Raw genomic sequence first — 24,705 nt, 5'->3', positions numbered from 1 at the left:
CTCTCAACCCTGTACTACCCCACCCCAGTCCTCCTCAAGCCCAGGTCCCCACTCTCCTCCATGAAGCCTTCCCTGTTCAGTTCCTGGAGCTCTGAGGTATTCCACACTCTCCGCTCCCAATCCCATCAGCAATGATGCCTGGAACTCTGAAGCATAGCCCCGGCACTGTCCTGAACTCTCTGAATCAGTTTCTTCCATGTCCCAGATGGTGTCCCTGCACTAGGAATACCCAAAGTGCAAAGACCATGGCCTTCTCCCACCCCCAAATCTCTACTCCCACTCCCATCCCTGACCAGGCTCTGGGCAGGAATAGGATAGGAGAGGCCAATCTTGACAATGAGGAAAGGAACCTGCCTTTGAGATAAAGACAGGAAAGCCTACAGCAAGAGGTTGTCTGGGAGGCAGCCCCCTCCTTGGAACAGGCCAGCCACTCCACCCCAGGGCTTGCCCATGGGTCCAGGGCCCATAGCCCAGCTCTGCCCCTTTCAGAACAGGGTTCAGAGAGCAGGTTTCACCCCAGGTCACTGCACCCATTCCCCTCGTTTGGAGCATGGAATGCAACTAATGCTTTCAGGAACCCCTCTCCCCGCTGCACAGCAGCGCCAATGGGAGGGACAGGAGCAAGGAGGAAGCTTATAAAGGGCTTTGAAGATGAAACAGGGCCCGTGGCCAGGGATTGTTGATGCAGCCACACTGAAGAGGCAGGCAGGGTTCTAGCCTAAGAGGTCAGGGTGATGCCAAGCCAATAAAATTCAGCTATTGTCTCTTTGCTCCCTCTTTTAACGCCAGCTGCTCCTGGCACATAAAAGGGCCTGCCATCAGCCAGGGAGCACAGGCCCTTGGCTCCATCCTCTGCCATCTACTCCACTGTTCAGACACCTCCTAACCTCCATCATGACCTGTGGCTTCAACTCCCTGAGCTGTGGGTTCCGCCCTGGAAATTTCAGCTGCTTCTCGGCCTGCGGGCCGCGGCCCAGCCGCTGCTGCATCACTGCCGCCCCCTACCGTGGCATCTCCTGCTACCGCGGCCTCACCGGGGGCTTTGGCAGCCACAGCGTGTGCGGCGGCTTCCGGGCCGGCTCCTGCGGACGCAGCTTCGGCTATCGCTCCGGGGGCGTGTGCGGACCTAGCCCCCCATGCATCACCACCGTGTCGGTCAACGAGAGCCTCCTCACGCCCCTCAACCTGGAGATCGACCCCAACGCGCAGTGCGTGAAGCAGGAGGAGAAGGAGCAGATCAAGTCCCTCAACAGCAGGTTCGCAGCCTTCATTGACAAGGTGGGTATCCTGGATCACACCCTTCCTGAACCCCTACTCATGTTCAGGACTCAGGCTGGGCACTGACAGGGAAGTTAAAAGCAAGAACTTGCCCACAGAAGTTCCCAGGCCAAAGGCAAAGGTAGTCATACTTCTAGGACACAGACAGGAAGACAAAAATAGGACCGGGAGCTACCAGACTGATGGGGGAGATTAACTGAAAACACAAAAGCAGAACGAGGGGCAGAGCCTTCCACACTGAGTGATAATATCACCTCGTGAACAAAGGACCACTGTGTGGGCGCTCAGGGCATTTGAAGCCAAATAACTGCTTAAATGCCAAGGAGGTGCTGTCTCCATCAAGGCAGGGCTAGTAAGTGTGGTGCTGGAAGACTGTCTGGAAGTGGGTCTTGTGGATGGCACAGAGCTCTTTCTACATCACACAGTGATTTGGCCACTGAGCAGGAGCTAGAGTGGTTTGTCAAAGCCACTGTTCCTGGGGCTCAGGATCCAGGGGTGAACAAGAGACATGGTCTCCATCCTCACGGGCTTTGTGGGGAGGCAGGCAGTGCACAGTCTGGGTTTGGTTGAAACCATCTGTGGAGTCAGTGTCCAACTCGGGTCTGCAACCACCTTCTCCACCAAATCCAGGCAACCACCATGTGGCAGTGATGTGAGAGACTGGGAGAAAAGGCTCTGACTAGGAAGATGTTCTGGGGTTGGAAAGAGCCCTCTAGAGCCAAAACCTCAAGAGAGGAGTCACACTAGAGAGATGCCCACCAGAAAGGATCGGGAAAAAAAAATGTGGAATTTCTAATAGCATGAGAGACCAAGGATAGCATAAGATAGGACCTACCAAGGGTGTGACCAAGTTATTAGACAAAAAAAGCTGAGTGGAGTAGTGGGCCAACCTCCTGGCTGGGAGAGGGATGTGAACATTTCCTATAATTGTCAAAGTGAGAGAAGATGCCCCCTGCAGAGCAGAAGATCGGAGTTTGAGCTCTTCTCTGCCATTGTGAGCTCTCGGGCAGTCAGGGAACCTCCTTGGCCTCCAATTCTTCATCAGTAAAATGAGGGGGTTGGAGCACAGGACATTCCTACTCTCATATTCCAGGTGACTATTATTCTAATTGCATTGTTGTTGTAGGGTTTGAATAATTGGCACATGCTTTATTTTTCAACTTTTACAGTTTGCCTTTCTAAAAAGGTCCACCTGGCTTGGTGTGATTGAACAGCAATAGCTGTTCAGTGTGGGGTGACTTTCTGTTAAAGGATTCTTTTAATCCTCATAGTAAGGTGAGCTTTAACCTCCCCACTCTACAGAAGGGGTGAGTGCTTTATCCAAGGAAACATTGTTAACAAGTGGCAGCAGAATCTGGACTCTTCAAGCATTTTCCATGACACCAGGTAAACTGACTTAGAAGAGATTAACTCCCAGGAAGAACTTCCAGGTGGTGAACTGGTTAAGCCCTGGTGGCGTTTTTGAGAGAGATGACATAACCCCTTCCAGGGAAGACTCTGGGTCAGAGAGTTGGGGGCTTTCAGGCCCTGGTGCTGGGAACCCCTCTTGCCCTCTGATGCTACAAGAAGAGGTTCTTAGGCTCTGCCTCTGGGTGGCAGGTGCGCTTCCTGGAGCAGCAGAACAAGCTGCTGGAAACAAAGCTGCAGTTCTACCAAAACCGCGAGTGCTGCCAGAGTAACCTGGAGCCCCTGTTCGAGGGCTACATCGAGACTCTGCGGCGGGAGGCCGAGTGCGTGGAGGCCGACAGTGGGAGGCTGGTCTCAGAGCTCAACCACGTGCAGGAGGTGCTGGAGGGCTACAAGAAGAAGTGAGTGTGGGCAGGAGGGGTTCTGGGCACAGGAAAGAGCATGGTGGCAGCTCCCTGAGCAGGGAGGAGTATCCAGTCTGTAGCTGGCATCTCTGCCTGAGAGTGGAGAAGAACCTGTACCCCCTGCTTGAGACACAGGGGTCCCTTGGGTGTGGGGGATGGAGGCTCAGCTTGTCTTTCCACCAGCAGATCAGGGAAACAATGCTCTCTCCCTTTCTCCATCCATTTTTCACAAAAACTTGTATTCCTTGGTCCCTTTGAGACCAGATCTCAAAGTCCTGGACATGTGTCTTCCTAAGTTTGCTCTCTCACTCAGCTAACACTATCTGATCACCTACCACATGCCAGCACACCGTGCTGGTGCTAGTGATGCAGGGCCACGCAGTCCACACAGTGTAGGTCCTTGTGGAGCCTGCAGTCTGTTGGAAGGCAGTCATGACAGAGCCACAGATCTAGCCCTTCAGCTACAAAGTGTGATATATGGTATGAAGAATATGCACTGGATCCTCAGAAGGAATCTGCTTTTGAGGGGTGGCCAGCTTCCTTCAGTCACATTCTCTCCATGGACTCCCCAGGCCCAGCATACCCCTCCCTCCCTGTCTCTGAGCTGCCTCCCACAGCTCAGGCCAGGAGTGGAGAGATAGAGCAAGGATCCCACAACCTGCAGCTGAGTGGGGGTAGGGGAGGGCTCGAAGGAAGAAAAGATGGAGACCTAGGTGAGAAAAACAGCACCTCCCACTCCCCAACCACACACATTCACACACTCAGCTTCCAGGTCCTGCCCTCCCAACCTCCACCAAAACAGGGGAGTGAATTAGCTGGGCGTGGTGGTGGGCACCTGTAGTCCCGGCTACTCGGGAGGCTGAGGCAGAAGAATGGCGTGAACCTGGGAGGCGGAGCTTGCAGTGAGCCAAGACTGTGCCACTGCGCTCCAACCTGGGCGACAGAGCAAGACTCGGTCTCAAAAACAAAACAAAACAAAACAAAACAAAACAGGGGAGTGGGTGCTTCGTTTCTCCAGTGCATCCCAGTAGCACCCAGGCCAGCAGCCTGGTTCCTCCAGAGCCCCACCCATTTCACTTGGGGGCAGGAGATGAGCAGGGGGAGGTCTAGGAAGGAGACTCCTTTGCATACATGCTCATGGCCGAGATCAAGAGCTGTTCAGACAAGGTCCTATTCTCCCTGCTCACCCCAGGTATGAAGAAGAAGTCGCACTTCGAGCCACAGCAGAGAACGAGTTTGTGGCTCTAAAGAAGGTGAGTGAGCCCAGCAGGCCCTGAGCCTGCCCTGAGTCCCACCACCCATCCTCTTTGTCCTGCCACATGGCAGCCAGGTCCTCAGAGCCCTCTGAGGAAAGCCGGTCTCACAGCCCCTTCTACCCCACGCAGGATGTGGACTGCGCCTACCTCCGCAAGTCAGACCTGGAGGCCAATGTGGAGGCCCTGATCCAGGAGATTGACTTCCTGAGGCAGCTGTACGAGGAGGTGAGGGGCTCTCAGCCGTAGTGGGCACAGATACCCCCATGGGATCCCCGACCCTCTGCCCAGACACCCACAGGCATGAACCAGGCCTGCTGACATATGAACCCAGGCTCACGGCTGGAGGGTTGGCAGGGAGCAAGGAAAGGGAAGGAACAGGGAGGCAAAGGGATAGAAAACCAAAAAGGAACAAATTTAGTAACAGGCAGGAGAGTGAGCACCCCAGACACCTGTGCCTTGGGAACCCGCCCCGCGTCCTTCCCCTGAGCCAGTGGGCTGCAGCATAGACCCCACACAGCATCAGACAGAATTGAACCCATTGCTCTGGCCCAGGGCTTTCTCTGGCAGCAATAGCCTTCCTTCATGGGATTGGTCTAGGAGAATGGAAAGAGGGCCCCCATACAGGGTCTGAGCCTCTGGAAAGCATCTGGACCATGCTGGCTGCACATGGGCCTGAATAATTCCAAAAGCAAGCAGTTGAGAAGCAGTTGTGTTTTCCTCTAAAGGGATTTCCTATTTGTGCAGAAAGTTATGCAATTTCATCAGGTTTGTTTCTCCAAACACGAGAGGTTCGCTCCCAATGAGCCAAAAGGATGATAGGCATCCAGGGATTAGGAGAAGACCAGATAAGTGAGTTGTCCTTCCTTTCCCCACCTCCTGCAGGAGATCCGCATTCTCCAATCCCATATCTCAGACACCTCCGTGGTTGTCAAGCTGGACAACAGCCGGGACCTGAACATGGACTGCATCGTTGCCGAGATCAAGGCACAGTATGATGACATTGCCACCCGTAGCAGGGCCGAGGCCGAGTCCTGGTATCGCAGCAAGGTGAGCGGCACAGGACACCTGCCTGCTAGACACGGCAGTGGGAGGGATGCGAGGTATCTAGTAGAAAAGGCTTCTTTGTCTAGGGATTCTGATCCCTAAGGATGGTAAGAGAAAAACCAATAGCTCTCATATTGGGGTGGCAGGGCAGGACTGCCACGTGTGGTTGCACAGGCCGAGCACTGCACAATCTGTGCAATCATCTGAAATGTCCTGAATGAATGGGATGTCTCATCCTGAGCCTCATGAATATCTCTGCTTCCTGCAGTGTGAGGAGATGAAGGCCACGGTGATCAGGCACGGGGAGACCCTGCGCCGCACCAAGGAGGAGATCAACGAGCTGAACCGCATGATCCAGAGGCTGACAGCCGAGGTGGAGAATGCCAAGTGCCAGGTATGGGAGCCCAGCCCACCCCTCAATGTAGGAAGAGACTGGGTTAGCCCTCAGCAGAGGGATTTGAGTTAGATTCTGGAAAAGTCTTCCCAGTGCAGTCTCATGGGTGACAGAGTAAGATGAGAAATCTACTGAAATATTTCTGATTGTCTTGGCCAAGGTGTGTGTGAGTATCTGTGGGTGTGTGTGTGTGTGTGTGTGTGTGTGTAGTGTAAGTGAGGAGGGAAGGAAGGTTAGGAAGATGATTGGAGAGATAATATTTTAAGATAGAAGTTGAATGATCCTATTGGAGACTGGCTGGGATTTCAGGAAACTAAACTTCACTTTATGCTCTCCATATTCCCTCTACCTCCCAGAACTCCAAGCTGGAGGCTGCGGTGGCCCAGTCTGAGCAGCAGGGTGAGGCGGCCCTCAGTGATGCCCGCTGCAAGCTGGCCGAGCTGGAGGGCGCCCTGCAGAAGGCCAAGCAAGACATGGCCTGCCTGATCAGGGAGTACCAGGAGGTGATGAACTCCAAGCTGGGCCTGGACATCGAGATCGCCACCTATAGGCGCCTGCTGGAGGGCGAGGAGCAGAGGTGGGTCCAACCCAGCCCTAAGCACTCCACTTGCATAGACCTGCCCACCTTTGATTTTTTCCTTATCTCAGTCTCAGTCCCCGGGTGACATTCTTGCCTCTATGGATCCCAGATCCATATCTTCAAGTTGTCTCATTCTCAGCTCTTCCAAGATCCATACCCTGCCTGGTTTCTAGGACATCACCTATTCTAGGGCAGGGTTGCTGGCCAAACTCCACCCCTGACTTCGTCTTCCCAAGAGGGCCTTCCCCTTCTGAAAGTTGAGCCTATCTAGACCTGACAGATATGGTCGTTCAGGTTGTTCACTGCACAAAGGCAAATGACAGCTGAGAGACAAATAAGAATTGAAATCCAACCATACTCTACTTGCTAAATAGTGTGACCTGACATTGCTTCAACTGCCAGAAAGGCAACTTTTTCTAAGCTGCACAAGGGAATAAATGTAGGTCAGAAATAGCCCTGAGATGACCCATTTCAGCACCTAGGGGAAATTCGATGACCTCATTCTGACTTCTTTTATCTTCCCCTTCCTTACTTTTTCCCCACTCAGGCTGTGTGAAGGTGTTGAAGCTGTGAATGTCTGTAAGTATCTTGAGCCCTGAAAAGGAAAATATAGACTGGGGACAAAGGACTTCTTGACTATGAGTATATGCAGAGACTTTGGGAGGAGTGTTTCCAATAATACCCCCAGTAAAGAGGGTAGGTTGGTCATGCAGCAAGACAGACTGAGGTTAGCTCGCAGGGAGAACCTCACAGCATGAATGTGTTGGGGAGGGGAAAAAATAATAAGATGTCATTGCAAGAAGGGACCTCAGATCTCACTCGTAACCTTCACCTTGTATAGGTGAGAAAGCTGAGGCCCAGATAGAGGAAGGGACTCCCAAAGTCACAAAGCAGAACCAGGACCAGAACCCCGGTCTGCTGGCTCCCAGGCTAGGGTTCCCTCCACACCTTCAGAATAGAACTGGAGGCTCTTCACATCCTTCCCTGGATGGTCAACACATCAGACAGACCAAAGGAAGGTGGCTGGATGGGATGGCCAACAGCAGGGGTCTCTTGACCCTGCCCTTGTTCCCACAGGTGTCAGCAGCTCCCGGGGTGGGGTTGTGTGCGGGGACCTCTGCGTGTCGGGCTCCCGGCCGGTGACAGGCAGTGTCTGCAATGCCCCCTGCAACGGGAACCTGGTGGTGAGCACCGGCTTGTGCAAGCCCTGTGGCCAGCTGAACACCACCTGTGGAGGGGCCTCCTGCGGCCAGGGGAGGTGTTAAGTGGCCCAAAAGAGAGCCAGGGGAGCCCCTTCTGCCTGCCAGACGTGCCACTGCCCCACCACCAGCTGAAAACAGCAGCACATCGCTGGCTTTTCCCCTTGTGTTCTGAGAATACACCATCGGCTCATTCCCACCAGCGGCTCCTCCCCACCTCTCATCCCACTGGAAAGGGGCCTGTGGCTGGGGAATAGACCCATTCCTTCCCCTGTCTCAGCCTTCAGCCCCTCCCGGGGAGAAGGGCCTTCCTTCCCTGGAAGGAGCACTGTGAGACTGTTCCTCCTGCCTCTCTGGCCTCTTGTCTCCCCTTTTCCAATAAACTTGGAGACCTGCTTTGTGTGCTGCAATGTCTTGCTTTCTTGGGGCCCGCCCACACCCACCAAGTGGTGAGCACCCCAGCCTGATGATATGGCCTGAAGATTAGAGTCATTCTGGCCTATTCTCCGCCTGGACACCCACAGGGCCTTGTCCCCAGATGGTTCTGTCATCTCCTGGCCAGGCAGTGCCGACTGTGCTCACAGCACCTTCTACCTGTCACACCTGTCAGTCTGGATGACTCTGAAGGGGACCGAGGAGGCCAGAGGTCAGCCGGAAGGCAGTGCGTGTGCATGCGCATGTGTATATGTGTGCCTGTGTATGCGTGCTTGTGTGCGTGTTTGAGTTTTGCCCCCTTCTTGCATACACAGTCCCTACTTTCTCTTCCTAGTATATCTTCGCTCTGCCCCCCAGCCATCCTACCATGTAGGTACCAGAGCAGCAACCACCAAAAGTGCCAGCAGCCACCCTTGGGGGCTGCCCTGTGTCAGTCTGGACCCCACCCTATTGCCACGTCCTCCTCATGCTGCCCACCAAACAGGGAAAGATGAGAGCCTTGGCACCTGCCCCTGGCCCACCCTTCCCCCATGCATACACCTCCTCAGTACCTGGCAGCCTTCTCCACAGCTGACACGAGGACATCATCTAGTCACTCCCTCAACTGCCCCACTCGCTGCCCTCATCCGAGATACCTCACAGCTTCAACCCCAAGGCTAAGAGGCTCCTCTGCCCGCTGCTTGGCCCAATCTCTCCTGTCCTCCTCTTGGAAAGCTCTGGAGAGCTCTGGAAGACTTTGAGAAGTCCCTAACCCCACCCTTGAGGAATCAGACCTGAAACAGTCTTTGCAAGGCTGCAGCCCACCTCCAGGGTAGCACACTGCTTTCCTTGCTGGCCCTCTTCATTCCTCCTCTTCACCCATCCCCTGGACTTTCCCACCTATCTCACCAAGATGTCTTTGGAGGACTCACCCCCTTCCTTTGCTCCCCCTGGAATCTCCAGGCTCCCCAGGACCCTTTAGCCTCCACCCAAGCTCCAGGGGCTCCCCAGTGCCTTCTCTCCCTCCCACCTCCCAATTCCTGAGTCTCGGGACTTTCACCTCCTTGTCTCCCAGGCCAGGCTCTCAGCTCCTCCCAGGCAGTTCTGCTCACTGGCTCACACCTCAGCCTGCACCTTGCCTCAAGCATCCAACTACCCCAGGGCCTTTTCCCACCTCTCTGCACTCTCCCTAGGCGGTCGCATCAGTCTCTCGCCTTCAGCTACCACCTACAGCTAATGTCCTCCCTGGTTAAAATCCCCCACCTGGGCTTCAGAGCCCTGATGATTCCCTCCTACCCTCCCTCCTAGGCTTAGACCCACCAGCTCCAGTTCCTACAAGACACCTCCACTTGTCAGTTTTAGAGATGCTTCGAACTCAGCACACCTTCCAACTTAACTCATTGCTTCCCACCCTCTCAACCGGAGTCTCCTCCAGTCTCTCCTGCCAAGATCATCAACACAGTTGCCCAAACCAGAACCTATGATTTATCCATGCCTGCACCCTCAATATTCATTAAACCCCAAGGACTTCTTTTTCTACCTCCCAAATACCTCTCCATCCGCCTCTTTCCTCTCTCGTTACTGCTGCCAGCACACCCAGCCACCACCATTTTGCCTGGAGTCCTGCTCTTCTCCCTTCCGTGCTCCACCTCACAGCAGCCAAAGAGACTGTCATCAAACACAAGGCTGAGCTTTCAGTGGGTCACCACTGTCCCCGGGACAAAGTCCAGACTTAAACACAATGTACCATTCCCTGTATGTCTAGCTCTGACTGATCGCTCAGTGCCTCTCACTGCTCCCTATTCCCCATTGCCCCCCACCTTTCTCCCCTACTCTGGCTCAAGATGTCCTGAACACCTGTCAAGTGAGGGGTTGGACCAGAGGCTCTCCAGGGGCCTTTTCAGTTCTGCCCTTCTTGGGAAGGGGCTCTGATTTCTGCTCTGGGGTTTAACACTCCCTTCTCAGGGGTTAAAGAGGATACTGTAAGGACTGCCAGCCTCGGGAGGTCATGGACGTGCCACCTGGGGGAACCCAGAGGCTCCATGCCTCTGGCGGTGACGCATCTTCCTTCCACCCAACCAGCTCAACGGGCTAGAGAAGGTTGTTGGAGCCTCTGGTCCTGAGTCCCTGAGCCCCATCTTCTCCACCACCACTACCACCTCTCCACCAAGGAGGGGGTGGCTGTGAAGAGCCCTGAGCCTTGGTGCTGGGACAGCCGGAGGATTGTTAAGCAGGCAAAGCTGATTACTTCCTAAAGGAGGTAATATTGAAGCTGAGACCTAAAGGAAAACCAGGAGCTCATTTATTCCAACAACAAATCATTATTGAGCACCTGCTGTGTAGCAGGTACTGTTACACAAGCTTGGGTTCCTATAAGTGAAAAAAATAGTTAAAGATGCTTGTCCCTGCAAAGCTTACATTTGAAAGCAAGAAGTGAACTGAAGTAAGGAGTTAGCCAGGATGAGAGATGTGCTCCAGACATGGGAACAGTATGTGAGAGATAAAGATGGAGCTGGAAAAGGAGCATGGGGCCGTCCAGGAGCTCTGATGCATCAGGAAGGCCACAAGGGAGAGTGGGAGCTGCTCTCCAATGCCTCTAAAAGCTGAAAATGAGCACTTAGTTCCTACCTCCTCCTCCATAGCCCCTCCTACCCCAGCTCCAGCTCCATTCCATGAAAGCTTTCTTCACCCAAGGGCATTTCTCATTCCTCCTTCCTTCCAGGCACTTTTCCCATCCTCTTGCAGAGGTAGATGTTATGGGCCAATTCATGAGGCCTTCCATGCTTCACAGAGAGCCAGCTGCCTCTTCTCCAGAAGCTTCCTGCTGGCTGCTGAGGAATGTGAGCTAGCTGGATGGTGGATCCCTCTGTGCTGACAAGCCTGAGATAGGGCCAGTGTGGTAGTGCCAGTACCCAGACTAACAGTGCTATGGCATCCACCCTTCTCTGCACACCAGCTGAAGCTCTCATTCACTCAGTGGGCTGCTGCTATCACCTGCCTTTAAGTGGGTAAAATATCCGAGGCTCCAAAAGCTGAAGGAGCTTGGCCACACACTCCTGCTGACAAAAGCTAGGATGCCAAACCTCCAGCTCCCAGTATTTCCTACCAGCCCACTCTACCCCTGCTATTCAGAGGCTGAGAATGCTGCACTGTTATGATGTCGTGGTAATAGTAATAACAACAAGAGCAGTCATAACCACTAATTGTTTAGTATCTGTTATATGCCACACTATACTTCAAACTTATTTGTGTTGTCTCATTTAATCATCCTGTGGTAGCTATCTTCAGAAATGAGCCCCCAACAGCTCCTCCCTCTCTGTGCATGGCACTGCTCATATCAAAAGTGGAGCCTGTTTTTCCTCCCGTGATCTTGGGCTGGCCCTGTGACTGCTTTGACCAATAGAATCTGATGGAAAGCACCTTCTGCAGATTCTGTGCCCAGGAGGCCTTAAAGGGACTGGAGCACATAGGGAAGAACAGAGGCCCTTGCCATCAGCTCCTGAGCTCTTGACCAGAGCTAGCTCCAAATGCCAACCGTACAAGTGAAGCCATCCTGGACCTTTCAGCAGTGCCAGAGCCCCAGTCAATGATATGAAGCAGAAGAATCACCCAGGAAATTCACACAACTATGAAAAATATTGTTGTTTTAAGCCACTAAATTTGGGGATGTCTTGTTACATAGCAATATAAGTGGAGGGCAAGTTGGTACCTGGCAGAGAGATGCTGCTGAAACAAAACTCAAAACCTGTACCATTGACTTTGGGCCCAGGCATCAGGCAGATCCTAAATGTGCTCAAGGAGACAATTAGTGAAAGCTGGAGAGCCAGAGAAGAAATTATCACTGGATGCTGGAGAAAAGGCCTGGGGGTAGGGGCTGCTTCTTATGGCTGCAGCTCCTGTGGTCTTTAGAGTTCTTGCTTTTTACTGGCCAATCTCTGTTATGGTTAATAATGCTTTATGTTAAACTTTCTCCGTTCAAATTATTGTCTTCTGATTGGACCCTGACTGATACACCCTGGCCAACCATATCAGCTGAACTCCCAGCTGGTGGCCAGCACCAAGTCCAGCCATGTGAGATTTTGGCCATATTGGACCTTTCAGACATTCTAGCCCTCCAAACAGCATCATGTAAAATAGAACTGCTCAGCAAACCCACAGAATCCTGGGGCATGATAAAGTATTGCTGTTTTAAGCCTCTCCATGTGGGTGACTTGTTGTGTGTAATAGATATCTGAAACACCTCCCTATGGCCCAGTAGATATCATCATCCCATTCTAAATGTGAAGGAACTAAAGCTCAGTGAGGCTTAGTGATTTGCCTACAGTTACAGACTAGTAAATGGCTGAAGTGGCACTCAAACTCAAAGGGCATTAACATAGCCCTTTCAAACACAATCTTACATAGGGAGCTAGAAGGATCTTGGGAATACTGTCCAATCTCCCCATTCCACAGCCAAGGCAGCTGAAGATCGGGGGTGGAAGCAATTTGTCCAAAGTCACACATGTGGCAAATGGCCATCTAGGCTCGGAATGAGAAGCCCAGTTCTCCTGACTCTCAACCCAAGGCTCTTCCTCCCCGCACAGTGCTTCTCTCACATACTTCCCTTCTCTCACATACCTTCCTTCCATTCTCACCCCGTCTTTTTCTCCATACACTTTCCCCTCCAGGAAGGCCCTGGGGTGGGGGCGGTGAGTGATCACCTTGGTTGAGAACCCCTAGAAAACATATGGCCACATCTAGAGACATTTTTAGTTGTCACAAGAGGGTAGTGGAGGACCCTTGGCATCTAGTGTATTGAGGCCAGGGATGCTACTAAACATCCTACCAAATGCACACGACAGCCCTAAAACAAAGAATGACCCAGCTCACACTGTCAATAGTGCTGAAGCTGAAAAATCCTGGTCTAGAGAAACCCATGACCCCATAAGATTCCCTGGCTCCCTGAGTCTTCTCTCGTTTTCCCCAAGGCCTGGGCTGCTCAAGTACAGATGGGCAGCACCTACTGTGGTCATTTTTCGCTACTGAAAAATAGTGGATAAACAGGTCCTGAGGGGCTCTGGCAGGGAGCCCCTATCACAGGAAGGCTCTGGCATTTTCAAGACTCTGAGACACTAGGCTTGATTCGCTACAATGAGTTTATTGGAAACATAGAGTGAAACAAAGACAAAGGAGAAGGCAGCAGAGTCATTAGTTTTTCAGAAGCTCTTGCGGGCAGCCCCCGAAGGGAGATGTTCTCCCCACGCGTGGGCCTGTCCCTCGTAGAGTCACAGAACCACCATCCAGGGTCCGCGTCTCCATTCCACAGGCAGAAGCACATGCGCAGAGTCCCAGGTCGTGCAGACAGGGACATTCCCGGGCCTCCCCCGTTCCTCCAAGCTTTGGGGAAGAGGTCAGGCAATACCAATGCATACAGCAAAAAACAGAAGGCAGGCGGAAGAAAAGGATGAATCCTCGGGACAACAAATTGACTACCAGGAAAGGCTACAGAGAGAGACCACGGCACCGCCGGGGCCTCCCCGGACTCCTGCGACCGGGGATGGCTCCCGGAGCGGAGCGGTGGGGAGGGCACTTAGAGTGCAGGCGGGCGGCCGCTATTGGGAGGCCGGCGCGGGCGGCGCGTTCCGGTGGCGCGAGGTACTGGCTGGGTGGAGAGTGACGACGACAGGCGCTGGCGGAGGCGGCAGCCTCCTAGCACCTCTTACAGCTGCCGCCGCAGACGCCAACCCCGGTGGAGGGGGCGCAGGCGTTAGTGGTGCCCACCACCACGTTGCTGTTGCTGGGGACGCTACTGACTCTGGTGGAGACAACAGGGGCAGTAGTGGAGGCGCAGAGATCGCCACAGACGACGCCACCGCGGGAGCTGCTGACACCTGCAGGGGGAAGAGACGGAGGCGCGCGTCAGGCGCAGCTGCGACCTGGGTGAGTGGCTTTACTGCGAACCCACGCGCCCTTTCCCCAGAGGCTCCCAGACCCGCCCAGCGGGAGGAGGAGACGGACCCCAATACTTACAGACATTCACCGAGCCGACGCCTTCACACAGCCTGCGGGGAGAGAAGTGGAGAGATCAGTGCCGCGGAAAAGGCGCCGGGGCCCCGTGACTGAGGTGGAGGGGGACATCTGTGACCCTCCATCTGGGCACTTGCCCAAAGGAACGGGCAAGAAATGCTCTCGGCCAGGAGCCAGCATAGACTCGGGTCACTGTGACGGTCTGGAGACAGAAGGCCTGTGAGCGCCTCGCTCTCCACCGCTTCTGAGCTGTGCAACCCCAGCTTCAGCCAACCTCAGCCTAGGCTTCCTTATCAGGAAAACCTACTTCGTAGATCTCTTGAGAGGACTGAATCAAATAAGAGGCGTCCAGTGCTTAGTGCCTGGCTCATAGCCCTTAAGAGCTATTAGCTGACACTACCTCGAAGTTGGCTCTGACTGAATTGCAGGTGCATTTGAGGGAAGCAGATTTAACTTCTGAAATACTGTCTGATTGGTGTCATTAGATTATAGGCATCAGGAGGGCATACATTTTTGTCTATTCCTTTCTGCACCACCTAAAAACAATGCCTGGCTCAATACAAAACTCTTGGATAAACGAATGGGATTTTAGAACAGGCTCAGAGACTGCCCACCACCGTCCTTTCATCCAGCAGATGGAAAGGCTGAGGCCCAGAGGGAGGACATATCCAATGACAAGGCAGGGCTGTCACCCCAGGCACTCATTTCTACTCAGCCCGCGTTTCCCTCCCACACAGCTTCCCCTAAGGGAAGAAAATGGAGTTCCCCTGAAAGTACACTGGCCAAGGATTGGTGAAATCAGCTTCAGATAAGAGAAGCCACGGCCACCATCAAATCATTCCATGCCCAGGTTCCCTAGGTAACACACACCAAAGCTCCTGAGTTCATTCCAAGAGCCCTGTGTGATGGCAGAGTGGGCCACTCATATTCCAATGCCATCTCCATGTGTCTGTCCAACTTCCAAATTCAGATTTGGAAAACTCCTCCTCCCAGAATTCTTCACTTATGAAATTCCCCAGCCCAGCCAGATCCCTGCCTCTAAGCTTTCCAATGGAACAACTCGAGTTTGGTGGAAATCTCATCATGTGGTCACTTTAGTTTCTAGGTCCCAAGCCTGTGTTCCCCATTTCCCAAATACACAAGATGCTCCCTCTGCATCCCCAACCTTCACCGTCCTCTCCCCAGGGCCAAGGGCCTGACTGTCCACAAAAAAAAAAGGAGCTTCGAGTGAGACCAACTGACCAACTAAGGGAAAGAAACCAAGGGCAAAGAATGAGCTCATATTCTGGGAGCATTGTCCTTCTGGGAGCAGGAGCTGTATAGCTGCCCTCCAGCCATAGGAAGGCTGAGTGACCAATGGGTCTTCTCCACTCCCCCCACCTCTGAAGCAAGAAAAAAAGCAAAAATCCTGAAAGCAAGGCATAACTGCCCCAAGGGATAAGTCCTTGGTCTCTGCCTAACTCATTCCCACCTGCCACAATGGAAGACCACTTTGGGATGCTCATTGCCACTATAATAGAAAAGCATGAGTTGATAGTGTCATCTATCTGAAGCTGTCCTTATGGGATACATCTGAACTCCCAGGTCTGGAGATGGGGCCAAGGCCAGACTAGGAAAAAGAGAAGGAATCCTGAGAGGCACATGCAGCTACAGCTGGAAGGGAATTAGCACCACCCAGGCAAGCTGGCCCCATGCCTTTATTAGGCTTCTCAGTAACAGGAATACCTGCTGCCAGATTACTGGATCTCAACTGAGATGAACAAGACTGCAATCTCAGATCAGTGCCTGGGTGAACATGAGAGACTCAAACGGGCCTAGATCATACTTAAAGGACTTACACAAATTACCTGTCTGGTTGCAGGGTGGGGAGGTTAAGAAACAAAACTTGAATGCTGCCAGGAGTGTGAGGACAGAGCACGCTGAGAACCCTGGCAGGGCTGGGAAAGGGAAAGGTCTATGGGACCCACCTCTGCTCCTCGCCCTCCAGCAGGCGCCTATAGGTGGCGATCTCGATGTCCAGGCCCAGCTTGGAGTTCATCACCTCCTGGTACTCCCTGATCAGGCAGGCCATGTCCTGCTTGGCTTTCTGCAGGGCGCCCTCCAGCTCAGCCAGCTTGCAGCGGGCATCACTGAGGGCCGCCTCACCCTGCTGCTCAGACTGGGCCACAGCGGCCTCCAGCTTGGAATTCTGAAGAGAACAGAAAGAACAAGGTAGATTAGAGTCCCTGGGTCTCTCTGATGCTTACCTAGATGAGACCATGCTCCCCACCAAGCTGGGAGCACCTCAGAACAGAGCCTCTTGCCTTCATCACCTGGGACTCACAGAGAACACAATCAGGGACTCTACATGGACAAAGTGGCTGGAGAATGAATGCTGAGATCCAGATAGGGCACACATAGGCTGTGTGACAATGGTTAGACCCTCAGTCTCTCTGGCCTTGGGCACAGATGCCCCATACCTGGCACTTGGCGTTCTCCACCTCGGCTGTCAGCCTCTGGATCATGCGGTTCAGCTCGTTGATCTCCTCCTTGGTGCGGCGCAGAGTCTCCCCGTGCCTGATTACCGTGGCCTTCATCTCCTCACACTGGGGGAAGTAGAGATGCTCGTGAGGCTCAGGGTGGGACCTCCCATCCATTCAGGACACCACAGATGATTTTACAGGTTGTACAGTGCTCAGCCTGTGCAACCACACATGGCAGTCCTGCCCTACCACCCCAACCTCAGAGTGGCAGCCATCTCTTCTCATCCCTAGGGCATCCCCAGAAAAGGAAGCCTATTTAATAGATAATCTCACATCCCTCCCACTGCCATGTCTACCAGGCAGGCGTCCTGTGCCACTCACCTTGCTGCGGTACCAGGACTCGGCCTCGGCCCGGCTGCGGGTGACAATGTCATCGTACTGTGCCTTGATCTCGGCAATGATGCAGTCCATGTTCAGGTCCCGGCTGTTGTCCAGCTTGACAACCACGGAGGTGTCTGAGATGTGGGATTGGAGAATGCGGATCTCCTGCAGGAGGTGAGGGCAGTGACTTTAGTTGAGAACACAGCCCCACCCACCATGTCCTGACTCCACCTCCTCAGGCTTTCTCTGGTCCCCAGCCCTGCCCCCTCACATAGCCTCAGGGACTGCAACCTCTACCCACATCCTGTCCAACACTCCCACCCCCATCTCTCCTCTCTGCTGGCTGCTAGGTCTCTGTCTGGCCCCTGAGCCCGCACCTCCTCGTACAGCCGCCTCAGGAAGTCGATCTCCTGGATCAGGGCCTCCACGTTGGCCTCCAGGTCTGATTTGCGGAGGTAGGCGCAGTCCACATCCTGGAAAGGTGGGGAGTGTTGGAGCTCAAGGACCCTGGTGATCCAGCCTCTAGATTCCTCTCTCTTCCCACCCATTCCATGAAGCCTGGGGAAAGGAGTCCCCAGTGTCTCATTCCCATGCCCTCTCCTTCCCTTCTGGCCCTTCCCAGGGTGACCTGGCATCCTCTGCCCCTCTGAGGACAAACCCTGTTTGTCTTGGGCACAGCTCACTAGCCTTTCACTGCTCCATACCCTCTTATCTCTCCTTTCTCCCCTCTCCTACTCCGGAAAGCCTGCCCAGACTGACCCCCAGCTCTCACACCCTGACCCTTTCCTGTCCCCCAGCAGTGCTCCAAGAGCCCAAGGGCTACTCCTGGTTCTTCTCCATCCTCGCTTAGACCCTGGGATTGTGTCTCTGCCTCAAGGTCAGACTCCCCAGAATGCTAGACAGACTGCACTGTCTCTCAGCAGAGACAATGAATCTGCTATGTCTCCAGGGAACTCAACCACAAACCACAACCTCTGGAACAGAGCAGGACACACAGAGGACAGTGCAGCCATCCCCTCACCCAGGGCAGGTGTTGGTGGATATTCCCAGGTCATTACCCTTTGTCAAGGCCCTGGATGCTCCATACAAAGGCCTGCATCTGGGCAGTCCTAGCCTGCTGCGGAAAGGTCATTGCACCCCACACTGAGATTGAGACCCCCTGTGTGTCCTCAGGAAGAGCCTGTCATTCTGAGATCCCACAGATCTGTGCTTCTCAATCCTGTGTCACTTGCCTTTTTCAGAGCCACAAACTCGTTCTCAGCTGTTGCTCTCAGAGAAACCTCCTCCTCATACCTGAGACAGAGAAGAGGGCAGAGAGGGGATGTCAGGGCAGGGCAGGTCTCTGCAGAGCCCCCATCACATCACACTTTATCACAGCGATAGGGGCAGTACTAGAAACACCTCCACACAGCCCAGGCCTGGCAGCCTAGCCTAGTCCTTTCTGGTTGGATGTGGGATGTGTCTGGGATTCTCTCTCCACTTTCAACTGGGGAGGGAGAGTGCTCATCTGGGACCTCCCAGTCCTGTTCCCAAAGGGACTCTGAGGTCCCCCAGGAGGCAAATAGGACTCAGCCCCCAGCCCCATCTTGGGAGTAAACAGCATGGCCTCCCAGGACCTGTAACCCCAGTCTCCCTTCACTGGTATCAATCCCAGCTCAGGTATGGGGCCTCCTGGACCTGAAGACCTGCAGGACCTCCTGGACCTGCAGACCTGCACCCAAGGCAGTGGGACACCCAGAGCCCAAGACCTGTCACTCATGAGAGACCCTGGGCTCACATCTGACAGGTGCTACAGGTATAGGGGTTGAGGGTCAGGAGAGAAGGCCTGGACCCTGCAGAGGCTTCTTCCCCACCGAGCGCAGGGGAGAGCTGCTGGGTGATGTGGCTCAGGGAAGAGAAGGCTGAAGTGGGACAGAGACAGGTCATGGGAGTCACAGCCCTCCTCTTACACAGGTGTCTGGGCAAAGATTCCACAAAGGAAAAGACCTCGCCACCCTCGGTCAATCTAGTGGTCATGGCCACTCACCCTACCTGGGAGTTCTTATTGTCTAATCCAGTGTATTTAACCTAAACCCCATTCCTGTGCCCAGCATCCCTCCTGCCCACACTCACTTCTTCTTGTAGCCCTCCAGCACCTCCTGCACGTGGTTGAGCTCTGAGGCCAGCCTCCCGCTGTCGGCCTCCACGCACTCGGCCTCTCGCCGCAGAGTCTCGATGTAGCCCTCAAACAGGGGCTCCAGGTTGCTCTGGCAACACTCGCGGTTCTGGTAGAACTGCAGCTTTGTCTCCAGCAGTTTGTTCTGCTGCTCCAGGAAGCGCACCTGCCATTCGGGGTGAGAAGGAGGGGCAGATGGTTTCTGGTGCCCCAAAGCCACCTCTGGGGGTTTGCAGGGGAGGTGCTTTAATGGGAACCCCCAAATCTGGAGCTTGTCTGAGATTGAGTAGAGGTGGGCAGTGGGAGACAGACAATTTCTGGATTTCCTGGTCACGATCTGTGTCTAGATTTCCCACTCAGGAGTGGAGCAAGGGCTGGGTGGTGTCAGTGCCTGCTCCCTGGGGAGTTGAGTGACCCCCCCCCCCACAAGCAGATGAACAGAAGTGGAGGCTTAGCCCCTCACTATGAAACTAGGTGATCAGCAACCCTCACAGGCAGAGTACTCAGGTTCAGATCACAGATGGGATTTCTGGAGATGGTGTCAGGAAGAGGGTGTCACAGGCCATCTGGAAGGGAGCTCAGCTCTCCCAGCCCTTCCCCTGTGTCATCTGGAGGTCAGTGCACCCTACTCTCTCACCCTGGGGCTGCCCAAACCCCTCTGAGTTCAGCAGCAGCAGTCACATGCCCCCTCCCCCAACTCCCTGATGTCTAGCTTGTGCCCCAGAGCAGCCTGGCTACACTTTTCCTTCACAAGCTCCCCCTATCTGAACTGTCAGCTGAGTCTGCATCTTGAGTGCATGTGTGTGTATGTGTATGTGTATGTGTATGTGTCTGTCCATCTGTCTGTGTGCCTCTCCCATCAGACTGGGATCTCAGGCAGGCAGAGGTCTTTGTGCCTCTGACTCCAACCTCAGTGCCCAGCCCTAGCTGTGCAGGTGGTGGGGGTTCAGGAAGGGTGTGATCCAGGACACCCACCTTGTCGATGAAGGCCGCGAACCTGCTGTTGAGGGATTTGATCTGCTCCTTCTCCTCCTGCTTCACGCACTGCGCGTTGGGGTCTATCTCCAGGTTGAGGGGCGTGAGGAGGCTCTCGTTGACCGACACGGTGGTGATGCATGGGGGGCTGGGCCCGCACACGCCCCCGGAGCGGTAGCCGAAGCTGCGTCCGCAGGAGCCGGCCCGAAAGCCTCCGTACAAGCTGCGGCTGCCAAAGCCCCCAGGGAGGCCACGGTAGCAGGAGATGCCACGGTAAGGGGCAGCGGTGATGCAGCAGCGGCCGGGCCGGGGCCCGCAGGCCGAGATGCAGCTGAAGGCGCGACCACCACAGTAAGATCCACAAGTCATGGTGCTTTTTGGGGAAGAGAGGAGGTTCTGAGGATGGAGACGTCCGAATGGAGAGCACAGTGGTCGGGGCGTCAGGCGTTCACTACTTGCACCTCTGTAGGCCTTTTATATAAGTAGGGAGACTGTGACCACGTGGATCAGAGCAATTAGAAGACTTTATGGGCTTGGGTTGTTTAGCTGCTGTCGCTCCCCACTTAATGTGCTTAATTGGTGCCCAGAAGCAGCCAGATGTTCATGATCCTTTGCCCTAAACTGCAGTTTTCTTCTTCAAAGGACCGACTCACATCCCGCACACCCACCTGAAACTCCCAATACACAGCTGAGGAAACTGACGTTGGACGAAGGAGTGGGCAGTGACTCAGGTTGGAATGGAAGGGAAGGGGCGGGGCTGCTGCTCTTCCTGTCCTGCGGGGTTTGACATTGTCGATGCCGCTGTCCGCGGTGCTCATAGGACTAGCCAGGAATGTTGGTAGGGGGAATCCCATAATGTGGAACTTAGGGGGCACTTGGTGGTTTCTCCGAACCAGATGACCTGTTTCTGCACCCCAAAAGCCCCACGTTTACAGAATCTCTAACTTAGTCACCTTCTCAGAAACAGTTCCTCCACACCTACTCCCAAATCCCTTATCTATACCTATCAACATGTTTCTCTCTCTCTCTCTCTCTCTCCCACTCTCTGGTGCACACACGCATACACACACAAACTCACACACAATGCACTCACATGCTGGCCTTCCTACTCACAGCTCCCCCTCTCTCTTTCACACACACACACTCACACACAATGCTTTCACATGCTGGCCTTTCTACCCACCATCTCACACACACACACACTCACAGGTCCTCACCTGCACATTCAACTAGCATGTAGACTAGTCCTCAGACCACCTTATTAGGTCATATTGGCCAGCCTCGGCTGAGCGGAGGCATTCCCTCCCTCAGAGTGTCCCATGCGGCTTCAGGGGCACACACTAGCCCACTGGCCCCAGGAAAGCACAATTACTTCCCACAAGGCCCTAGAATGAATGTCTGGATGTCCTCTCAGGCCTCTGTGTAACCTCCAGGGCCTAGAAGGTCTGGGATGAGCACCACTGTTATGCATCTGTATAGTATCTGGCTCAGAATATGAGATCAAATAGAGCCACATGAGGAGAGCATCCAGCCCCTGCCATCATCCCCTGAGTCCCTGCTGCTTTCCACACTATACTCCTTGAAACTCCTGCACAGAAGTTTGTCAATACCCTTGACAGGTGCCAGAGAACAGATCTATATTTGTATGTGCCATCCATCCAGTGTGAATAGTGTGGGTCTTAAACTCATGAGGGCTGGGTAGGAACCAAGGCTCTGCCCTGAGTACCCCTGTGTGATCTAGGGGAAGGCACTTGACTCTCCTGGGAAATAGGTTAAGGCTTTTCCTCCTACCACTGCCTTAGAGTTACAGAAATGTGTACATGCTCAGTGGACTCCAGAGCACAGAGCAGATGGGCTTCATTACAATCATTAGGAGGCGGTGGGCTCAGGGGCAGTGTTTATTCAGAATTCATGTTCTGACCCACTAATTGAACCAACCAGAATTTTATTTTAATGAATTGATCATGAGAAAATCAAATAGAGTAGAATAGACAAGAAAATAGCAGATTGCACCATATGTCATGGGAATAACTTGTTACATGCCCTTTTTGTTTCAGTTGTATGGCATATGTATATGTATGTGCATACCCAGTCACTATGTAAAATTATTTCTTACTATAATTGCAGCTGAAAAGTTGAAATATCTATTTCTCACTGTATACAAAAACCAAATTAAAATGGATTAAAGACTTAAATGTAAGACCTGAGACTATGAAACTACTAGAAGAAAACATTGAGGAAATGCTTAGGACATTGGCTTGGACAAAGATTTCTTGATTGATACCTCAAAAGCAAAGGCAACTAAAGCAAAAAATGGGCAAATGGGATCACATCGAGCTAAAAGAACTTCTGCACACCAAAGGAAACAATCAACAAGGTGATGAAACGACCTACAGAATGGAAGAAATATTTGCAAACTATTCAACTGACAAGGAATTAGTAGCTGCAATATATAAGGAACCCAAACAACTCAATAACAAGTAAAACCAAATAATCCAATTTTAAAATGGGCAAAAGATCTAAATAGACATTTATCAAAAGAAGACATATACATGACCAACAGGTATATTGAAAATGCTCAACATAACATCAAAGAAATACAAATCAATACCACAATAAGATTATCATCTCAACCCAATTAAAATGGCTTTTATCAAAAAGATTAAAAAAAAATGGATGCTGGCAAGGATGTGGAGAAAGGGGAACACTTGTACACTGCTGGTGGGATGTAAATTACTACAGCCACTATGGAAAACAGTATGGAGTGTCCTCCAAAAGCTAAAAATAGAACCACCAGGTGATCCAGCAATCCCACTACTAGGTATACATCCAAAAGAAAGAAAATTCATGTATCAAAGAGATGTCTGCACTCCCATGTTTATTGCAGTACTATTCACAATAGCCAAGATTTGGAATCAGACTAAGTGTCCATCAATGGATGAATAAAGAAAATATGTTACAGATACACAATGGAATATTATTCCACCATAAAAAGGAATGAAATCCTGTCATTTGCAACATGGATGGAACTGGAAGACATTATGTTGGGGAAAATAATTGAGGCACAGAAAGACAAATTTCCGATGTTCTTACACATATGCCAGAGCTAAAAAAATTAATCTCATCAGATAGAGAGTAGAATGATGGTTACCAGAGGCTGGGAAGGGTAATGGGGAGGGGAAGATAAAGAGGTGTTAGTTAATGAGTACAAAAATACAGTTAGATAACAGAAATGAGATCTAGTATTCAGTAGCACAATAGAGTGACTATAGTTAATCATTTATTGTGTATTTCAAAATAACTAAAGGAGTACGCTTGGAATGTTCCCAACACAAAGAAATAATAAATGTTTGAGGTGATGGATATTCCAAGTACTCTGATTTGATCAGTACACACTTTATGCTTATCTCAAAATATCTTATGTAGCCCATAAATGTGTATAACTACTATGTACCCATAAAAAGAAAACATAAAAATAAATAAATAAATAAATAAAAAGTTTGAATACATGGCATATTAGTTAAGCACACAGACTCAGATTCCAAACTCATTTCGAATTCTAGCTCTGCCACTCTCTAGCTGTGTAAACTCAGGCAATTACTTAGCCTCCATGTACCTCATTTCATGATTTCTAAAATGAAGACAATAATAGTACCCACCTCATAAAGTTGTAAAGATTAAAAGAGTTAATCTATGTAAATCACTTAGAACTAAGCCTGGCACACTCTAAGTGTGTAATCATATTAGTTGTTGTTGTTGTTGTTGCTGCTGCTGCTACAGCTGCAGACATATCAACAGCATTGATGGGATATACTCGCCCACATGCCTAAGCCATCTGTGTCCAGTTTTCATTAACCACCTGTCTTAAAGAACTTGTAGAAGGATTAAATGAAATAATGCATGGACAATGTTTAACAGCACCTGGCACATAGAAAATGCTCAATAAATGTTATCTACTGTATTCTACAATGGGAGCCAGTCCAAGGGCCAGAGGATCTGAGATCTTTGGCCAAGGTTACTCCATTTGTCCTCGAAAATAACCCCAAAACACATGCCCCTCCTTCAATCTCTGCTCCAGCCTGATTGCCTCAGAGAAGGTCCAATGAGAATCTCTTCTCTTTGGTAAAGGAACACACCACCAATCCTTGGGCAACCATACTACTGGATGAGAAGAGAGGGTTGGATAATCAAAAAATTCTGTAATCTGTGAATAATTCATAAGTGTGTATTTATTATTTGGACTTAACAGACCATCAGAAATCCTCAATCATAAATTAAATGATGGCACACTCACTCATCTTTATTTTTGCCTGATCCTAAAACCTCCTGATTGGTCAGTAGCCAGAGGATTTCATGAGGTTGAGGATGGAGGATATGGCCTTGATAATTCATCCAAGTATAATGGTGCTCCAATGAGAGCAAGAGAAGGCAAGCTTTCATTGCAGATGGACAAATGGAAGTTGGAGCTGAGGAAGAACTTCCCAGAAGGAGACAAATAGTCATTATTTTCTAAAGGAGCTTGCATTATCTCTTCCATTTAGGGAGGCTTTAAGTAAAAGAAAGACACTTCTTATTCTGCAGTGGCCACCATTTTTGTGGAGACAAGGTGAACCAAAAGATCTTCAGATCTGGAGATCAGAATCTCTTCTTTTAGCCCAAGTGGACCTTTATTTCAAGGGCACCTGCAAAGAATGGGCAAATTAGGTGGTTTTAACATTAGAAAGTTCTTGTTCAGTGCTCCCTTCAGTTC

The 24,705-nt window shown here is 51.9% G+C and overlaps 2 protein-coding genes across 2 annotated transcripts; one reads left to right on the top strand and one right to left on the bottom strand.

The window, feature by feature from the left end:
- The first annotated feature begins 831 nt into the window (after positions 1-831).
- On the top strand, positions 832-7,958 carry LOC129009773 (keratin, type II cuticular Hb3). The gene is made up of 9 exons (XM_054443307.1): positions 832-1,278; positions 2,878-3,086; positions 4,282-4,342; positions 4,475-4,570; positions 5,228-5,392; positions 5,658-5,783; positions 6,140-6,360; positions 6,911-6,942; positions 7,441-7,958. Exons 1-9 carry the CDS (start codon positions 895-897, stop codon positions 7,626-7,628), a joined length of 1,482 nt encoding a protein of 493 aa, XP_054299282.1. The 5' UTR covers positions 832-894; the 3' UTR covers positions 7,629-7,958.
- Positions 7,959-13,093: 5,135 nt separating this feature from the next.
- Positions 13,094-20,426, bottom strand: LOC129009768 (keratin, type II cuticular Hb6). The gene is made up of 9 exons (XM_054443303.1): positions 19,956-20,426; positions 18,938-19,146; positions 18,058-18,118; positions 17,203-17,298; positions 16,826-16,990; positions 16,442-16,567; positions 15,950-16,170; positions 13,986-14,017; positions 13,094-13,846 (listed from the first exon to the last, which is right to left on the bottom strand). Exons 1-9 carry the CDS (start codon positions 20,322-20,324, stop codon positions 13,665-13,667), a joined length of 1,461 nt encoding a protein of 486 aa, XP_054299278.1. The 5' UTR covers positions 20,325-20,426; the 3' UTR covers positions 13,094-13,664.
- Positions 20,427-24,705: the final 4,279 nt, after the last annotated feature.

The sequence above is a fragment of the Pongo pygmaeus genome, chromosome 10 (genome assembly GCF_028885625.2).
Source record: "Pongo pygmaeus isolate AG05252 chromosome 10, NHGRI_mPonPyg2-v2.0_pri, whole genome shotgun sequence".
In the NCBI taxonomy this organism is placed as follows: domain Eukaryota; kingdom Metazoa; phylum Chordata; class Mammalia; order Primates; family Hominidae; genus Pongo; species Pongo pygmaeus.
The sequence above is the reverse complement of the archived record's forward strand: the minus strand, read 5'-3'. Positions and strand labels throughout refer to the sequence as shown.

Bases quoted from the DNA above. Each gene is read 5' to 3' on its own strand.
- LOC129009773 (XM_054443307.1), top strand. From the start codon at position 895: ATGACCTGTGGCTTCAACTCCCTGAGCTGTGGGTTCCGCCCTGGAAAT. The intron at 4,571-5,227 runs GTGAGGGGCTCT...CACCTCCTGCAG, and splicing joins TGAGGCAGCTGTACGAGGAG to GAGATCCGCATTCTCCAATC. The intron at 6,361-6,910 runs GTGGGTCCAACC...TTCCCCACTCAG, and splicing joins CTGGAGGGCGAGGAGCAGAG to GCTGTGTGAAGGTGTTGAAG.
- LOC129009768 (XM_054443303.1), bottom strand. From the start codon at position 20,324: ATGACTTGTGGATCTTACTGTGGTGGTCGCGCCTTCAGCTGCATCTCG. The intron at 16,568-16,825 runs GTGAGTGGCACA...TACTTCCCCCAG, and splicing joins AGTCCTGGTACCGCAGCAAG to TGTGAGGAGATGAAGGCCAC. The intron at 16,171-16,441 runs GTATGGGGCATC...TGTTCTCTTCAG, and splicing joins TGGAGAACGCCAAGTGCCAG to AATTCCAAGCTGGAGGCCGC.